Consider the following 16,740-nt stretch of genomic DNA (forward strand, 5'->3'; position numbering starts at 1 on the left):
GCATTCCGCACACCGTTGTTTCAGATAATGGAACGCAATTCACCATTCAAGCCCTTGCCGATTTCATGAATAAGAACAACATAACTCACCTGCGCACGGCTGCGTTTCATCCCCGGTAAAATGGCCTTGCAGAGAGAGCTGTTCGAACCGTGAACGATGGGCTGAAGAAGATAAGGCAGGGCCGATTAGAAGATTGCCTCCTTTGCAGACTACCCTTCAATTACAGGAGAGCACCCCTCGCATCGGGCAAGTCTCCTTCGGAGCTTCTCCTGGGCTACCAAATTCAATCTCGTGTGGACACGTACTTTCCCCCCTTGATTGCAGGATCAGGTGAATCAGATAAGTGGACCCTGGCACCGGACACAAACGTTTACATCTGCAACTTTGGCAAGAGTGAAAAGTGGAAGACCGGCACGGTAAAGTCAGCCGACTGAGCGAGAATGGTGACAGTCGAGACGCCAGAAGGCCTTGTTCGGAGACATGTGGATCAAGTTCACACAAGGAGAAACTCGGTTGAACCCCACCGTGACAGGGAAAGGGAAAGTATGACATGCCAGGAAAGCTGGTCAAGAATACATGTGAATTTCGCGGGGCCAACAAATCGAAGCATGATCCTTGTTCTTGTAGATGCTCACAGCAAATGGATCGAGGCCGTATCAGTAAAGCAGGCGACTACATCTTCGACTATCACTTGCATGCGCAGCTTGTTCAGCAGGTTTGGCATTCCGCACACCATTGTTTCAGATAATGGAACGCAATTCACCATTGTGGATCAAGTTCACACAACGAGAAACTCGGTTGAACCCCACCGTGACAGGGAAAGGTAAAGTATGCCTATGTCGAGAACTATGCAAGAAACTTCCGAATCAGGGCCAAACGTAAAGGCGGAACTCCATGAGCCACCACACCAGCTGCAGTCATCATCCCCAACCCAAGGCCAGGAAAAGCAGAAGTCTAGGGAACCTACAGTGACCACAAAACTCCAGCGCTCAGCACGACAACGGAAACCTGTGCAGCTTCTCCAATATTATTGATGGAGAAGTGTTGTAACTGAAGTGTAACCTTTATCAGTTTTTGGTACAGTTATAGCCAAAGCTTCTATCTCTTGTTTCACTTACCTTGTTTCCCTTTCCCTCTGTACTTTGAGTCTTTATATTACACTGTACACTGCAAATAAACGCCCCATTCTAACAGCTTGTCAGCTTGTGTCTACTTCGCTTGCGCCAACGCGCAGGGATTGACGAACGACGTAACACATACCTTGTCATCAGCACTTCCTGCATTTAAATGCCACTGACTCTTCGCCGCTTGAACAAGATGGACGCATCCGCCTTGTCACCACGTCAGATTATGTACTTCGGCCATGCATCGAAGAAATTATAAGTGTTAATTGCACCGACATTGTGGATGGTGATGTACTAATTCTCCCTTACGGCCATACTCCACATAGGGGCATTGTGATCACACCAGGGCTTATTCGCTTCTTCGATGGGTCTACCTACCTAACTGCCTTAAATCAAACGCCCCAAGTGTGTACTGCTCCCCTATGGCTCATCAGTATCTTGTGCGGTTGACAGTGAGCCTGTTGCGATTGTTACTCTTCCGAACAACAACCGCAACTATGTCCCAAAGCCACAATAGCTGCCATTCAATGCCTCTTCCACACCTGTGTCAGCAACCACAAGCACTGATTTAACACCTGCTCAAACTGAAGATTTGCTCGCCCTGTTGAATAGACATCGTTCTCTATTTGACGTGAACTCACCATCCCTGAGCATGACTATCAGCGCTACTCACAGCATCCAGACTAACGATTCTCGTATTGAACATCGGCGTCCATATTGCGTGTCTCAGGCAGAACGCAAGATCAACGAGGAAAACATCTCAGACATGCTATGACCCAACATCATACGTCCTTCCTCGAGTCCCTGGTCATTTCCAGTTGTTCTCGCTCAAAAGAAAGATGGGACAGTGCGTTTCTGTGTTGATTACCGTGCACTAAACAAAATAACGCGCAAGGACATATATCCTCTCCCTCGGATCGACGACGCACTGGATTCATATCAGGGCGCCGAGTATTTTTCTAGCCTAGACCTTAGGTCAGGCTACTGGCAGATACCAATGTCGGAGTCTGATAAAGAGAAGACCGCCTTTTCAACGCCAGATGGGTTGTACGAGTTTAATGTGATGCTTCTTTGACTCTGTAATGCGCCCACCACCTTCAAACGCATGATAGACGGTGTATTGCGTGGTTTGAAATCGAAAAAGTGTCTGTGTTATCTCGATGACATAGTAGTGTTTCCATCCATGCTATCGCAGCATCTACAAGGTCTTGACGAAGTCCTCACATGCCTTGCAAAAGCAGGTCTGCAGTTTAACGCCAAGAAATGTACTTCTGCTAGCAAGACAATCAAGGTTCTCGGCTACCTCGTCAGCAAAGAAGGAATTCGGCCGGACCCCTTGAAGCTTGCCGCCATCCTCGATTTTCCTCATCCACTACGTCAAAAGGACCTGCGCAACTTTTTTGGGTTATCTTCTTACTTCCGGCGCTTCATACATGGCTTCACAGAACTTGCGTCTCCGCTCCATCAACTTCTCACAAGGAACGTCACCTTCGTTTCGTCCAAAGACTGCGAAAGCGCTTTCACGGCATTGAAGCAAGTCCTCATGTTGGATCTGGTACTTTGCAACATCGATTCAACCGCACCCACCATCCCTCACACCGACGCAAGCAGTCCTGGTCTAGGTGCAGTACTCTTGCAGCGTGACAAAAACTCACGCGAACGCGTCGTTGCTTACCCAAGTCGTGTTCTTACCGCTGCAGAAAAGAACTACACTATCATCGAGCAGAAGTGCCTTGCTATTGTTTGGGCAGTGCAAAGATTCCGACCATATCTTCACGGCAGTCATTTTACCGTCGTTACCAACCTAAACACCCGAAGCAATACTTTTTTGCAGACTAGTTGGTTCATACTTGAAAAATTGAATTGCTGCACAAACTTGAAGAAAAACAAGGGAAAACAAGTTTTCCTTCAAGTTTGTGCAGCAATTCAATTTTTCTAAACGCCCGATGCTGGCTTTCATCGCTGAAAAACTTATCAGGTCGCCTCAGTCGCTGGGTGCTGCATTTGCAGGAGTACGATTTAGATGTCCCCTACAGATCTGGAAAGGAGCATCAAAATGCTGATGCTCTATCACGTTGTCCTTTGCCCAGCGGAGGCCACTCACCATCAATAGTCCAAAACCACAGCATCTCTCCAATCGCAGCGCTAATTTCATCACCTGGCACCCTATCCGTCCTTGTTTCACAAGAAAGTGTCGACCCATACTGCCACACCATTGTTGACCACTTGACCAGCTCTACTACTCCTCCAAACACCAGACTCCGTCAAAAACTTACACAATTTAAGCTTGTCGGTGGTGCCTTATACCCCTACATTTACCACATCGATGGCAACAAGTGGGTACCCGTCATCCCACGTTCTCTGCAACGTAAAGTTCTGGAAGCCTTTCATGATGATCCAAGCGCCGCTCATCTAAGCTATCTATCACAAGACTTACGACAACATACGCAGTCGTTGATTTTGGCCTGGCCTCTCTTCAGCCGTCGCTAAGTACGTTGCCTCTTGTGTCCATTGCCAACGGCGGAAACGACTGACAACTGCTTCGGCTGGCTCAATGCAACCTCTTCCTTGTCCCATCTCGCCTTTTGAAGTCATTGGAATCGACTTGTATGGCGCTCTTCCTATATCATCCAATGGGAATCGCTGGATCGTCACAGCCGTCGATCACCTTACCCGCTACGCAGAAACAGCTTCTATACCACCTGTGACTGCTACCGAGGTCGCCGATTTCTTTCTTCGTCACATCTTTTTGCACCATATAGCTCCATGCATTCTCCTGAGCGAACGTGGCAAAGTATTTCTCTCTTCTATTGTTGAGCAAGTTTTGCGTGCCTCGAACCCTGTTCACAAGACCACTTCCAGCTACCACCCGCAGACCAACGGATTGACTGAACGGTTTCATCGGACCCTATCGGACATGATCGCCATGGACATTCACCCCAGCCACTTGAACTAAGATGCAATTTTACCCTTCGTGACATTCGCTTATAATACGACTGCTCCTTGCACACTACCGGCTTTTCTCCATTTTTTTTTTAAATAAACATGTTGTTGCTAGTATCACTATGTCCTCTCACTCTATTCTTTCCTGTGTTCGTTTTTTCGCCTCGCGCTACATAAATTTCTTTCAAATGTTTCACCAACAAGCCCACATCGCCACTCTTGTCGACTACATTTCTCGTACAACGGGCCACTTTTTATTTGTTCAAGACCCAAGCTTTATTGTAGCCTTCATCGTCAAATGCGACGTGCAGGGCGCGTATGCTCAGTTTCTGCATCCGCAAAGGTATTATTCCGAATGAAGTCCTCGCACTTTGCGTGGGCTTTTCGCCTTCCTTTGGCCATACAAGGAGGATTCTCATGATTTTACGCGCTGAATTGTATCGCCACGTTTGCTTGCACAGGATTCGTCTTCGTGCACTTCTTCATACTTCCTTTGATTCATCTGTCGCTGGATCTCTGCTGAAAAGGTACCTGCAATTGGCTAGGCAAGCTACCGAAGCTCTTTGGATGCCTCAGCTACACTATCTTCGCGAGCGAATCACCAGTGTTCGACCGATGGCCAAGGGAAAGGTTCATGTTCCTGAAGACCTCCAGCTTCCTGATGACGTCATTCAAGTCCTAGAGTTGGGGCCGAAGTTCGGGCTTCAAAGAGAGAAGACAAATCCTGACTGTTGTTTGTCAGGTGGCACGTCGTGCGACTGAAGGTGAGGAAGACAGAATTACCTAATTACCTCTGAAGGAGCAGACGCCATTTCCCGTTGAAAACCTGTGTGTTCTCACATTCCTGTTAAGCGTGTTTTGTCGTTCATCTGGGAGCCGTTCATCAAGTCCCGACATGCAGCCACCTGTTACGACACCAGCGTACCACGTCAGTCGGCAGTTGCTAGGCCTCTCTCCTGAGCTGACCTTTTTGGACAAACATTCTACCAGGCATTTCGTACCGCTGCCAATGGCCTCCGCCAGCCAGCCACAGGTGGTCCAAGGAATACAAAGCAGCCCCGTTTCCAATCCAGCCCAGATAACACTTCTTTAGCCACTTGTATCTGATCGCTTCAGTGGTGCCCCACACAATTGATTGATTGATTTGTGGGGTTTAACGTCCCAAAACCACCATATGATTATGAGAGACACCGCAGTGGAGGGCTCTGGAAATTTCGACCACCTGGGGTTCTTTAACGTGCACCCATATCTGAGCACACGGGCCTACAACATTTCCGCCTCCATCGGAAATGCAGGCGCCGCAGCCGGGATTCAAACCCGCGACCTGCAGGTCAACAGCCGAGTACCTTAGCCACTAGACCACCGCGGCGGGGCAAATAACTATCCACGAGCAGGAATCGAACCTAGGTGCCCCACACGAAGATGTTGAAGATTGGCTTGAGCATTACGAAGGCGTTGCCGACATAAACCAGTAGAATGCTCAACAGAAGCTCGCCTGCATGCACTTCACTCTCAATGACAGCGCTCACACATGGCTTGAGCATCGAGAAGGCCATATATCGACATGGGATGAGTTTCGTCAGCAGCTGATTGACACCATTCTTAGCATCGACCCTCGAGAGCAGGCTCAGCAGTTGCTCAAGTTAAGACTTCAAAAACCTAACGAAACTGTGGCAGTGTTTGCTGAAGACGTGACGCGCCTATGTCGTCGGGCTGATCGCAATGTGTGAGGAGGAGAAGTTGCGCTACCTTATGCGCGGCGTGAAGGAACAACTCTTCGCCGGACTTGTGCGTAATGCCCCACTACCGTGGCCGATTTTATAAGAGAAGCCACTGCACTTGAGCGTGCTCTGCACCAAAGATCAAGGCAGTATGATCGCTCGTCCACTACCACCCCAATCAACGCCGCTTCAGTGACTCAGGACAATCAGGGCTCCCTACATGACCTGATCACAGATATTGTCCGAGAAGAAATTCAGAAGCTTTGGACTCCTCCACTGGATACACCAGTGACCGCCGTTGCCGCAGTCGTTCGTGAAGAACTTAGCCAGGCCTTTTCAGCAGCAGCTGATCTTGGTCGCGAGCAGCGTCAAATGAGTTATTTTATTACAATTTTATTTATTTACAGAATACTGTGGTCGAAAGACCAAGCAGAAGGCATAATAAAAAGTGATTCACAACGTAGCTTAAATAAAAAGAAAGTTCAAGCAATAAAAACATGTTAAGGCAGTAGAACACAGGATAAGATTTGAACAAAGTTAAATGGCAGCAAGAAATTGCAAATTGCAACCGGAGAATGAAAATCAAATACAACGTGAGACAGTCTGAGATCTTGAGTTGTACGGTTAAAAATGGAAAGATACATAGTTATCGAAGTCAGGATTTTCATTATCACAGAATGCTTCAAAAGGTAACGCGTTCCAATCATTGATCGTCCGAGGAAAGAACGAGTTCATGAAAAGATTAGTTTGTGCGAAGTAAGGTTCAAGAGTGTAACTGTGAGTATGTCGAGTTTGTCTTGAGATTCGATTTCTTATATAAGTTTCTTGACAAATGTTAAATTTACGGAAATAAAGTTAGTGTAGAAATTTCAGCCGGGCAACAGCTCTTCGGTATTGTAAAGAAGGAATATCATTAATGGCCATGATCGTTGTTGGCGAGTCATTTCTGTGGTAGGCATTAAAGATAAAGCGAACCACCTTTCGCTGCACCATCTCAAGCTTCTTAGCATCTTTCTTTATATGTGGGTCCCAAACGACACTAGCATAATCTAACTTTGGTCTTATAAAAGCATTGTAGGCCTACATTTTGATTTCTGACGGCGCTGTTTTTAAATTATGCCTCAAAAAACCGAGCTTTCTAGAAGCAGATGAGCATGTTTTATTACAAGAGTGGAAGCTTGGGTTGGTTGGTGCGTAGTCATATTTGCAAGATGTTTCAGTGTGCAAACAAAGGAAAAAGGACAGGGTAAACAGAAAGAGCGCTGACTTCCAAGTAACTTTCACAGAATGGCAAGAATATATACCGCTAAAAAAGATGATAACAGAGCATGAAGGTAAAATGCAAGCCTAATCTACACATCAGTAACAAAACACGTGTGACGTCCTCTATTGCCTCAAAGCCCAGCGAGGTAATCACGTCCAGCCTGTAATAAAGCAATCGATGATGTGCTTACACACTTTCTCTTTCTGTCTACCCTGTCCTTTTTCCTTTGTTCGCGCACTGAAACATTTTGCAAATATGTTTTATTAATGAGGCTTGACCATGTTAGGGTGGCTTGTAATTGTGATGCCCAAACATTTATATTCATTAACTTCAGTCAATGGACAGTTGTTGAGAGAATATGTATAATTAATATGGTGTTTCTTATTCGTTATATGCACGACAACTGATTTATCGCTATTTAATTTCATTGACCAATCTTCACACCACTTATAAATGGCACAAAGGTTGGATTGCAGGTGTTTCTGGTCAAAAAGGATGATAACAGAGCATGAAGGTAAAATGCAAGCCTAATCTACACATCAGTAACAAAACACGTGTGACGTCCTCTATTGCCTCAAAGCCCAGCGAGGTAATCACGTCCAGCCTGTAATAAAGCGATTGATGATGTGCTTACACACTTTCTCTTTCTGTCTACCCTGTCCTTTTTCCTTTGTTCGCGCACTGAAACATTTTGCAAATATGTTTTATTAATGAGGCTTGACCATGTTAGGTGGCTTGTAATTGTGACGCCCAAACATTTATATTCATTAACTTCAGTCAATGGACAGTTGTTGAGAGAATATGTATAATTAAAATGGTGTTTCTTATTCGTTATATGCATGACAACTGATTTATCGCTATTTAATTTCATTGACCAATCTTCACACCACTTATAAATGGCACAAAGGTTGGATCGCAGGCGTTTCTGGTCATTCGGGGCAGTAATCGTTTTATAAAGTATGCAGTCATCTGCAAAAAAGCTTTATGTGAACTTGTGATGTGTCTATTGATTTAACAATGTCATTTATATACACTAGAAATAGAATAGGTCCCAAAACACTACCTTGAGGAACTCCGGATGATACTGGTAGAATACCAGAGATGCAGTCATTTACTTTAACATACTGCTTGCGATTGTGAAGGTAAGACCGGATCCAGTCAATGAGGTTAACAGGTAGACCTAGAATATGTAATATAGAAATAAGTTTGCTATGTGTGACAAGATCGAAGGCTTTACAAAAATCTAAAAAAATAGCATCAATTTGATTCCCCGTATCAAGCGACGACATAAACTCATGAATTGTTGTAACTAGCTGCGTTGTGGTCGATAATTTTTTCCTAAATCCATGCTGAAATGGCGACACCAGGCGGTTTTCTTCAAGAAATGTTGTGATGTAATGTGCGACATGTGTTATAATAACTTACATGACGTACACGTTAAGGAAATAGGCCTGTAGTTTGCAATGTTTAAACGATCCCCTTTCTTAAACACCGGTACTACACGTGCCATGCGCCAGTCATCAGGAATGAAGGAATTTTCGAAGGAGAGGCGAAAAACGTTTGTTAAAATGTGCGCAACGGGTTCGGCATACTTACGCAAGAATGTGTTAGAGATATTATCTGGACCAGCTGAACATTTATTTTTCAGGTTGAGCAGCAAAGAAAATATACCCTCATAAGTTATGAACTCGGAAGACATTACTGGAAGAAGGTTGTCATGTGGTGATTAATGGTGGGGTGCAGAAAATAAGAAGCAGAAGTATCTGTTAAACTGATCAGCGACAACCGACGCATCATTTACAATCGAACCATCAACAGTTATTTGACTGGGCGTAGCATCCGTTTGTTCTAAACATCGCCAGAATTTTTCAGTGCTTTTTGTCAATAATTCAGGAAACGAATGAGTGAAATACCTCATTTTTGCCTCGGAGAGTTTGGAAGCAAGGTTGACTTTTATTATAGATATCTCACTAACTGGTTTTTTATGTTTTTTGGCTCGTTTTAGCCTACGGTGTAAATGAATGATTTCTCTTGTAATCCACGGGTTATTTTTGTTAGTGCGAACATATATTTGGAGGGGACAAATTTTTTAATGCAATAATGAATAGTTTCTTTCAGAGCATCCCAGAGAGTTGTCACGCAGCCCGTCATGTTATCGCGAAATTCCCACAAACAGTCAAGTATAGCATGGTCATCGGCTTTAGCGAAATCTTTTAACTTTTTTCCTTGTTTTTTGTGCAACTTGGCATCACCAAGCGGAAAGGAAAGGTACACCGCCTTGTGGTCCGACACACCATCAACCACGTCCACAGAGTATGTAGAAATATCATTACAAATAAAAATTAAATCTATTACCGAACGGGCACTTCCCGCTGCTCTGGTGTACTCGGTAACAGTTTGTTTTAGATCACACATAATCATAATATCCACAAAGGGTTTATGTCCACATCGAAAAAGGAAACGGGATCACGCCAATCAATGCACGGAATATTAAAATCACCGGCGAGTATTACCCTGTTCTTCGAAAACTCAGCCATATGATCCCACAGTTTGGAAATGTATTCAGCGGAAGCTGATGGAGGCCTATACACAGCACACACGATAAAGATATGGCCCCAGCTGTTTACTCTGAGGAACAAACTTTCATGACCATCGATTTGGTTTATAACAACACCTGTCAATACATGCCGTAAAACAATGGCGACACCGCCGCCCCTACTTGGCCGATCACAACAGAAAATGCTATAGTTTGGCAGTGTGGCAGCTTGGGCTAGTTGGTATAGCATGACGATAGTTATAGCGCGAGAACAAAACGACGACACAGTGTCCTTCTTGTCTCTGTGTCGTCGTTTTGTTCTCGCGCTATAACTATCGCCATAGTTTGGCGGTATTAATACGAATTACAAATGTTGTCATTTAACCATGTTTCCGTGATTACTTTTATGTGTGGATCATGTTCAGGAAGCAACAGTTCAAGTTCGCCAATTTTATTTACAAGGCTCCGAGCAATAAAATTTAGTATCCTTATATATTTTGCCTCTGTACGCGTTGTACGTCAACGAGTGGCGTCCCGCTGCTTTGGAAGTGCTACCCGTTCATTTCTGGTATCGTCCCATACAAAGATGTGTCATCAATTTTCAACTTATCATGCAAAAGAGATACGCGCTTCTTATTGACTCGGTCAACTTTGGCGCTATCCCAAAGAAGCTTGCGCACACTCAGTGTTTCATGACTGTAGTCATATTGAATGAAAATGTTTGTCCCTTTAAGCTTGTTTGTATTGCCACTTCCATTTCCTAAGTTTTTGTTATCGTCCCAAAACACCACACGATTCTCAGCGCAAACCGCGCCTGCAGTTTTCGAGAAGGTTCCGGACTGTAGTAGATCATTTCGATAAAATCACGCCCACTGTGCGAACGGTACAGATTGTTCTAGAAACTACGCCACCGCCAGCGATAATGCTAGAACATTTGACGGCAAGATTATAAATGCCGACGCGCTTTGCCGCTTGTCAGTCGTAGTTGATCGACGGCCGACGCTCCGTTCACTGCTATCTGCGCAAGACTGCTACTGTAATCGAACTTTCCGTTTACCGGGCACAGGTTCGCCCAAATAAACAGTTAAATCCCAACACGAAGTCTCCTGTCTTCGGCCACGTCACGACCCCGTGACATCTGGTGGAGGTGCTGCTTCGTTCATGTACCGGACGCCCCCGTCAAGCCGTGAACCCAGCCCACGTCGCGGAGAAGACACCGACACAAACCAGGAGCAGCGAACAAGCCGCCGACAACAAGGGCTACCACCGGAGTACAGGCTTCTACAAGACAAAGCGCGGAAGACCAAGCCCATGACCGCGACTGCAGCGACAATGACAACCGCAGCGTCCCAGCCCAGAATGGTCATGCATCAACCCAGGGAACCACCAATTTTCCATGGGTCATCGTTCGAAGACCCGGAGTCCTGGCTAGAAACATACGACCGTGTGGCTGCCCTCAACCACTGGGACTATGACGAAAAGCTGCGTCGTGTGTTCTTCTATTTGGAAGACACCGCAAGGACCTGGCTCGAAAATCGGGAGTCCCACTCCGAACGGGGGATGTTTTCTGCGGCGCATTCCTGCAAACGTTCGCGAGCATCGCTCGCAAAGAGAGGGCCGCTGCTTTATTAGAGACCTGGCTTCAGCTACCAAATGAAAATGTCACCATTTTCACAGAAGAAATGACCCGACTATTCCGTCACGCTGACCCAGACATGCCTGAGGAGAAAAAAGTTCGTTTCCTCATGCCAGGGGTCAAACAGGAGCTCTTCGCGGGACTGATGAGAAACCCACCAAAAACCGTCCAAGAATTTGTAGCCGAAGCGACCACTATCGAAAAGACCCTGGACATGCGCACCAGACAGTATAATCGTCGCCTGACTGCAGACTGCGCTGCTGCTCAAGCCAGTGACTCCGAAGACCTGCGTGAAACGATCCGAGCGATCGTGCGGGAAGAGCTGCGCAAGCTGTTGCCTTCGGCGCAGCCTCAAGTGGATTCAATCACCGACATTGTGCGAGAAGAAGTTCGGCAATCGCTTCAAATTCCCCATGCACCGCTGCCCGAGCCGGAAGCTATGAGCTACGCCGCTGCACTGCGCCACAACGCTCCTCCCCGTCCACGCCAAAACGCCGCCCCATCACACTTCTGTCGACAGACGCCACCGCCGCCACCACCCCTACCGACGTCATACCGTTCGCCAGCGGCCCAGCGCAGTGCACCGAGGAAGACTGACGTCTGGCGCACCCCTGACTATCGCCCGCTCTGCTACCGCTGCGGCGAGGCGAGGCCGGACGCACATACCGCCATTGCCAGTACCGACAGATGGGACTGCGTGGCTTCGCCGTCAATGCACCGCGTCCACAGCCAGGAGAACGACCACGTGACATAGCCGACTACCTGAATGGAACTCTGTGGACACCACGAACCCCTTCGCGTTCGCCGTCGCCCAGCCGCCGCACGTCACCGCACCATTGGCAGTACTCTGGCCAACGTGGGGCCGGTCTCTTAGCCCGTATCCAGAAAACTAAGGGCAGCAACCGATGGAGGTGCGGTTGCTCTGCGACGAACTACCGAAGATCCTCCGACGACAATGATGCCGCGACGGAGCTTTCCGAACACAACGCCAACCAGGCAAAGCCTTGACGATGAAACCTCACTTACCGAAGGTGACCTGACGAGCCACATGGAAGCAGCGGAACAAGCCGACGCAGCCATGACCCGACGCCACGCCCTAACTGTAATGCGATACGGCGAACTAGCGACCTCGACGTTCTTATCGACGGCCACAGTGTGATCGCTCTCGTCGACACTGGAGCCGACTATTCTGTCATCAGTGGGTCGTTCGCCGCGAAGTCAAAGAAAGTTCGGCCAGCTTGGAAAGGCCCTGAAATACGCACAGCCGGAGGTCATCTCGTAATGCCTGCAGGAATCTGCACAGCGAGAGTCACCATTAACGGCCGTATTTATCCTACAGACTTCGTAGTCCTACAGCGTTGCTCGAGAGATGTCATCCTTGGCATGGTCTTCTTATGCCTCCATGGTGCTGTCATCAACCTAAAAACAAAGTCGATAACGCTATCCACAGAAGAAGCACTACCACCGCGCACGTCGTCAGGCTACCATGCCTTGAATGTGCTGGAAGAACAAGTCACCATTCCACCTCGCTCAAGCGTCATTATTTCAGTCGACGCTCCTAAATCACCTGACTTGAAAGGCGTCGTTGGAGACAGTCAGCATCTGTTGGTCCCCCGAAATAATTGCGTCGCATGAGGAATTGCAGAGCTGCGGGGAGGCAAAGCAAAGGTTATGCTCACGAATTTCAGCAATGAGTACAAACACGTGAACAAAGCAACAACGGTCGCATACATCGAAGAAATTGTCGAAGCCACCAGTGCTTTCGCCCTCGCCGATTCTGCGGAACCTGCTCAGAGGAACCAAGCCCCTCCCATAGCTTTCGACGTCAATCCCAGACTTCCGAACGATAAGCAAGAACAGCTCAAGGCCCTGCTCCTTCAATAAGAAGATTGCTTTTCGTCGTCATCGAAAATTCGGCAGACCCCAATCCCGAAACATCGCATCATAACCGAAAAAAATGCCAGACCACTCCGTCAGAGTCCATACAGGGTTTCGACGCGAGAACGTGAGGCCATGAAGCGACAAGTTGATGAAATGCCGCGGGATGACATTATCCAGCTGTCCAAGAGCCCACGGGCGTCCATCGTGGTGTTAGTGAAGAAAAAGGATGGGACCCTACGTTTCTGCGTTGATTATTGCCACCTGAACAAAATCACAAAAAAGGACGTCTATCCTCTCACACGAATAGACGATGCACTTGATCGGCTCCATAAGGCCAAGTACTTTTCGTCAATGGACCTCAAGACTGGCTATTGGCAAATCAAAGTCGAGGAAAGAGACCGAGAGAAGACGGCGTTTATAACACCGGAAGGCCTCTTCGAGTTTAAGGTGATGCCCTTCGGTCTTTACTCAGCGCCTGCAACTTTTCAACGCGTTATGGATACAGTACTAGCAGCATTGAAGTGGCAGACTTGCCTTGTGTACTTGGACGACGTCGTCGTGTTTTCCTCGAGTTTCGACGCGCATCTTCGGCGCCTTGAAGCTGTACTTCAAGCCATCAAGACTTTCGGACTCACACTGAAGCCAGAAAAGTGCAGATTTGCGTATGAGGAGCTCTTGTTTCTGAAGCACGTTATCAGCAAGTCTGGAGTTCGTCCCGATCCACGAAAAACAGCCGCCATCGCCGACTTCCCGCCGCCCACTGACAAGAAAGCCGTGCACCGATTTCTGGGCCTGTGCGCCTATTATAGGCGGTTCGTGAAAAACTTCACCCGCATCGCCGATTCTCTCACTAACCTTACCAAGGCCGACGTGGAGTTCAAGTGGGAAACGCCACAGGAACACGCTTCCCAGGAGCTTAAACATCGCCTCCAAACGCCTCCGTTACTTGCCCATTTCGACGAATTCGCCGAGACAGAAATACATACTGACGCAAGCAGCGTAGGTCTTGGCGCCGTTCTTGTGCAGAGGGCTGACGGACTTGAAAGGCTTATTAGTTACGCCAGCCGATCGCTATCCAAAGCAGAAGAAATTATTCCACAACAGAAAAGGAGTGCCTCGCCATCATCTGGGCTACGTCGAAATTTTGCCCCTACCTCTAGGCCCTTCAAAGTTGTGAGCGACTCCCTGACGCCTTGTGTTGGCTCGCCACCTTGAAGGACCCTTCAGGTCGCCTCACACGATAGAGCCTGAGACTTCAAGAATATGACATTACTGTCATTTACAAGTCCGGCAAAAAACACTCCGACGCTGAGTGTCTCTCTCGTGCGCCTGTCGACCAACCGCTACCCGACGACCCGGATGACGACTACTTCTTGGGAACGATAACTACCGACGACTTCGCTGAACGACAGCGGGCCGACCCGGAACTTAAGGCCCTAATAGAATACCTCGAAGACAGGACCGCCGAAGTCCCGAGGGTATTCAAGCGTGCACTTGCGTCGTTCTTTCTTCGAAACAGTCTTCTACAAAAAAAAAACTTTTCACTGCTTCGAGCTAAGTACCTCCTTGTGGTGCCTTCAGCTCTGCGACCAGAACTCCTGCAGGCCCTGCACGACGATCCGATGGCAGGGCACCTCGGTGTTTCTCGCACGCTCGCGAGGATACAAGAAAGGTACTACTTCCCTGGCCACGTCTTACCACCGACGTCACTCGTCATGTGAGGACATGCCGGGACTGTCAGCGACGCAAGACACCGCCGACAAGGCCAGCGGGACTTCTGCAGCCAATTGATCCACCTTGCCGACCTTTCCAGCAGATTGGTATGGACCTACTGGGGCCGTTCCCGACGTCGGCTTTCAGAAACAAAGAAACAAGTAGATCGTGGTAGCTACCGACTACCTCACCCGCTACGCCGAGACAAAAGCCCTGCCAAAAGGGAGTGCATCCGAGGTAGCTAAGTTCTTCGTCGAAAATATCGTCCTACGTCACAGCACCCCGGAGGTCCTTATCACCCACAGAGGAATGGCATTCACTACCGACTTAACTCAAGCGATCTTAGCATACAGCCAAACAAACCACCGCCGGACGACAGCGTACCACCTACACACCAACAGCCTCACCGAGCAGCTTAACAAGACGATTGCCGACATGCTCTCAATGTACGTCGATGTCGAACACAAGACGTGGGACGCCATTCTTCCGTACGTGAGCTTCGCATACAACACGGCGGTGCAGGAGACGACGCAGATATCTTCATACAAATTGGTCTACGGAAGGAGCCCGGCAACGACGCTCGATGCCATGTTACCCAACAACACCGACGAGGAAAACCTCGATGTGAGCGAGTACCTTCAACGCGCCGAAGAAGCCTGACAACTTGCGCGTCTCCGTATCAAGAATCAACATACGACCAACAGCCACGGTTACAACCTTCGACGACGCTTCGTGGAATACCAGTCCGGTGAACGTGTTTGGGTGTGGACGCCGATACGCCGACGTGGACTAAGTGAAAAGCTTCTGCGACAGTACTTCGGACCGTACAGGGTGGTTCGACGTCTCGGCCCACTTGATTACGAGGTTGTCCCCGACAGCATCACGAACTCTCAACGACGCCGATCGCGAGCTGAAGTCGTCCATGTCGCGCGCCTCAAGCCGTTTCATGCGCGTAAACAAACTGAAACAGTGTTTTTTTGTATTATCGTATAGTAATTTATTCATTGTACTTTCTTGCATCATGATTGTACCTTCATCTTTAGTTAAAGCATAGAAACGATGCCTTTTTTCAGAGGGGGGCAATGCCACGTTTCATTTCCCAAGTTTTTGTTATTGTCCCAAAACACCACACGATTCTCAGCGCAAACCGCACCTGCAGTATTCAAGAAGGTTCCGGACTGTAGTAGATCATTTCGATAAGATCACGCCCACTGTGCGAACAGTACAGATTGTTCTGAAACCTACGCCACCGCCAGCGATAACGCTAGAACATTTTGAATGACCGCCGGCTTTTCATTAAAATCTTGAAGACAGGCTATTACTGGGCGTCGGCCAGCGCGGCGGCCAAGCCAGTGAATACGAGCTATAGACTCGCATTTAACTCCAGTTTTTTTTCAAAAATGTCTCCAACAACACTATTTTTTAATGATGCCTCGTTTTCCCCGCTATTTTCCAAAATGCCATAAACGATTATGTTTGACCTTCGACTGCGATCTTCAAGGTCAACAAGTTTTCTGCTTTGCAAGGCCACTGAATTTTGAAGGGATAATGACGATGATTGAAGCACTGTAATTAGCGGCAAGCTTTCCTTTGGTTCTTTCATAAGTTCCTCTAGTGATTTTAAACGTGAGTCAAGATCACGAATGATCTGTACACAATCGCTAAACCTATTTTTCATTTCAGTAACCTCGGCGTGAATATCAGCCTGTCCCTTCAGTACATTCTGTAAATATCAGCTGTGGAGAGACCCGGGTTGCTTTCAACATCGCCACAAACCGAAATTCCAAGCGCTACGTAACAGTCATAGGCAATACTCAAACAAGCGCCTGGGCACGGCAAAACCAATAAAAACAACTCATTTCCACTCCTAATTGTAGAGAATGAACAACTAACCTGCACAGCGAGAACAAACTTCTTGGTTA

General features: G+C 47.7%; 1 protein-coding gene across 16 annotated transcripts in view; it reads right to left on the bottom strand.

The window, feature by feature from the left end:
* The window catches only part of Bcs1 (mitochondrial chaperone BCS1), a 628,019-nt gene that overhangs the window by 544,183 nt on the left and 67,096 nt on the right, over positions 1–16,740 (bottom strand). For 5 of the 16 annotated variants that reach the window (XM_075883224.1, XM_075882773.1, XM_075882288.1 and 2 more), the window contains one exon: positions 8,116–8,232. The exons of the other annotated variants lie outside the window; for them this stretch is intronic. In XM_075883224.1, coding sequence (XP_075739339.1) covers positions 8,116–8,163 — 48 coding nt within the window. In that variant the 5' untranslated portion in view covers positions 8,164–8,232. The remainder of the gene's footprint in view (positions 1–8,115; positions 8,233–16,740) is intronic. 16 annotated transcript variants of the gene reach the window in all.

The sequence above is a fragment of the Rhipicephalus microplus genome, chromosome 1 (genome assembly GCF_043290135.1).
Source record: "Rhipicephalus microplus isolate Deutch F79 chromosome 1, USDA_Rmic, whole genome shotgun sequence".
Classification (NCBI taxonomy): Eukaryota; Metazoa; Arthropoda; class Arachnida; order Ixodida; family Ixodidae; genus Rhipicephalus; species Rhipicephalus microplus.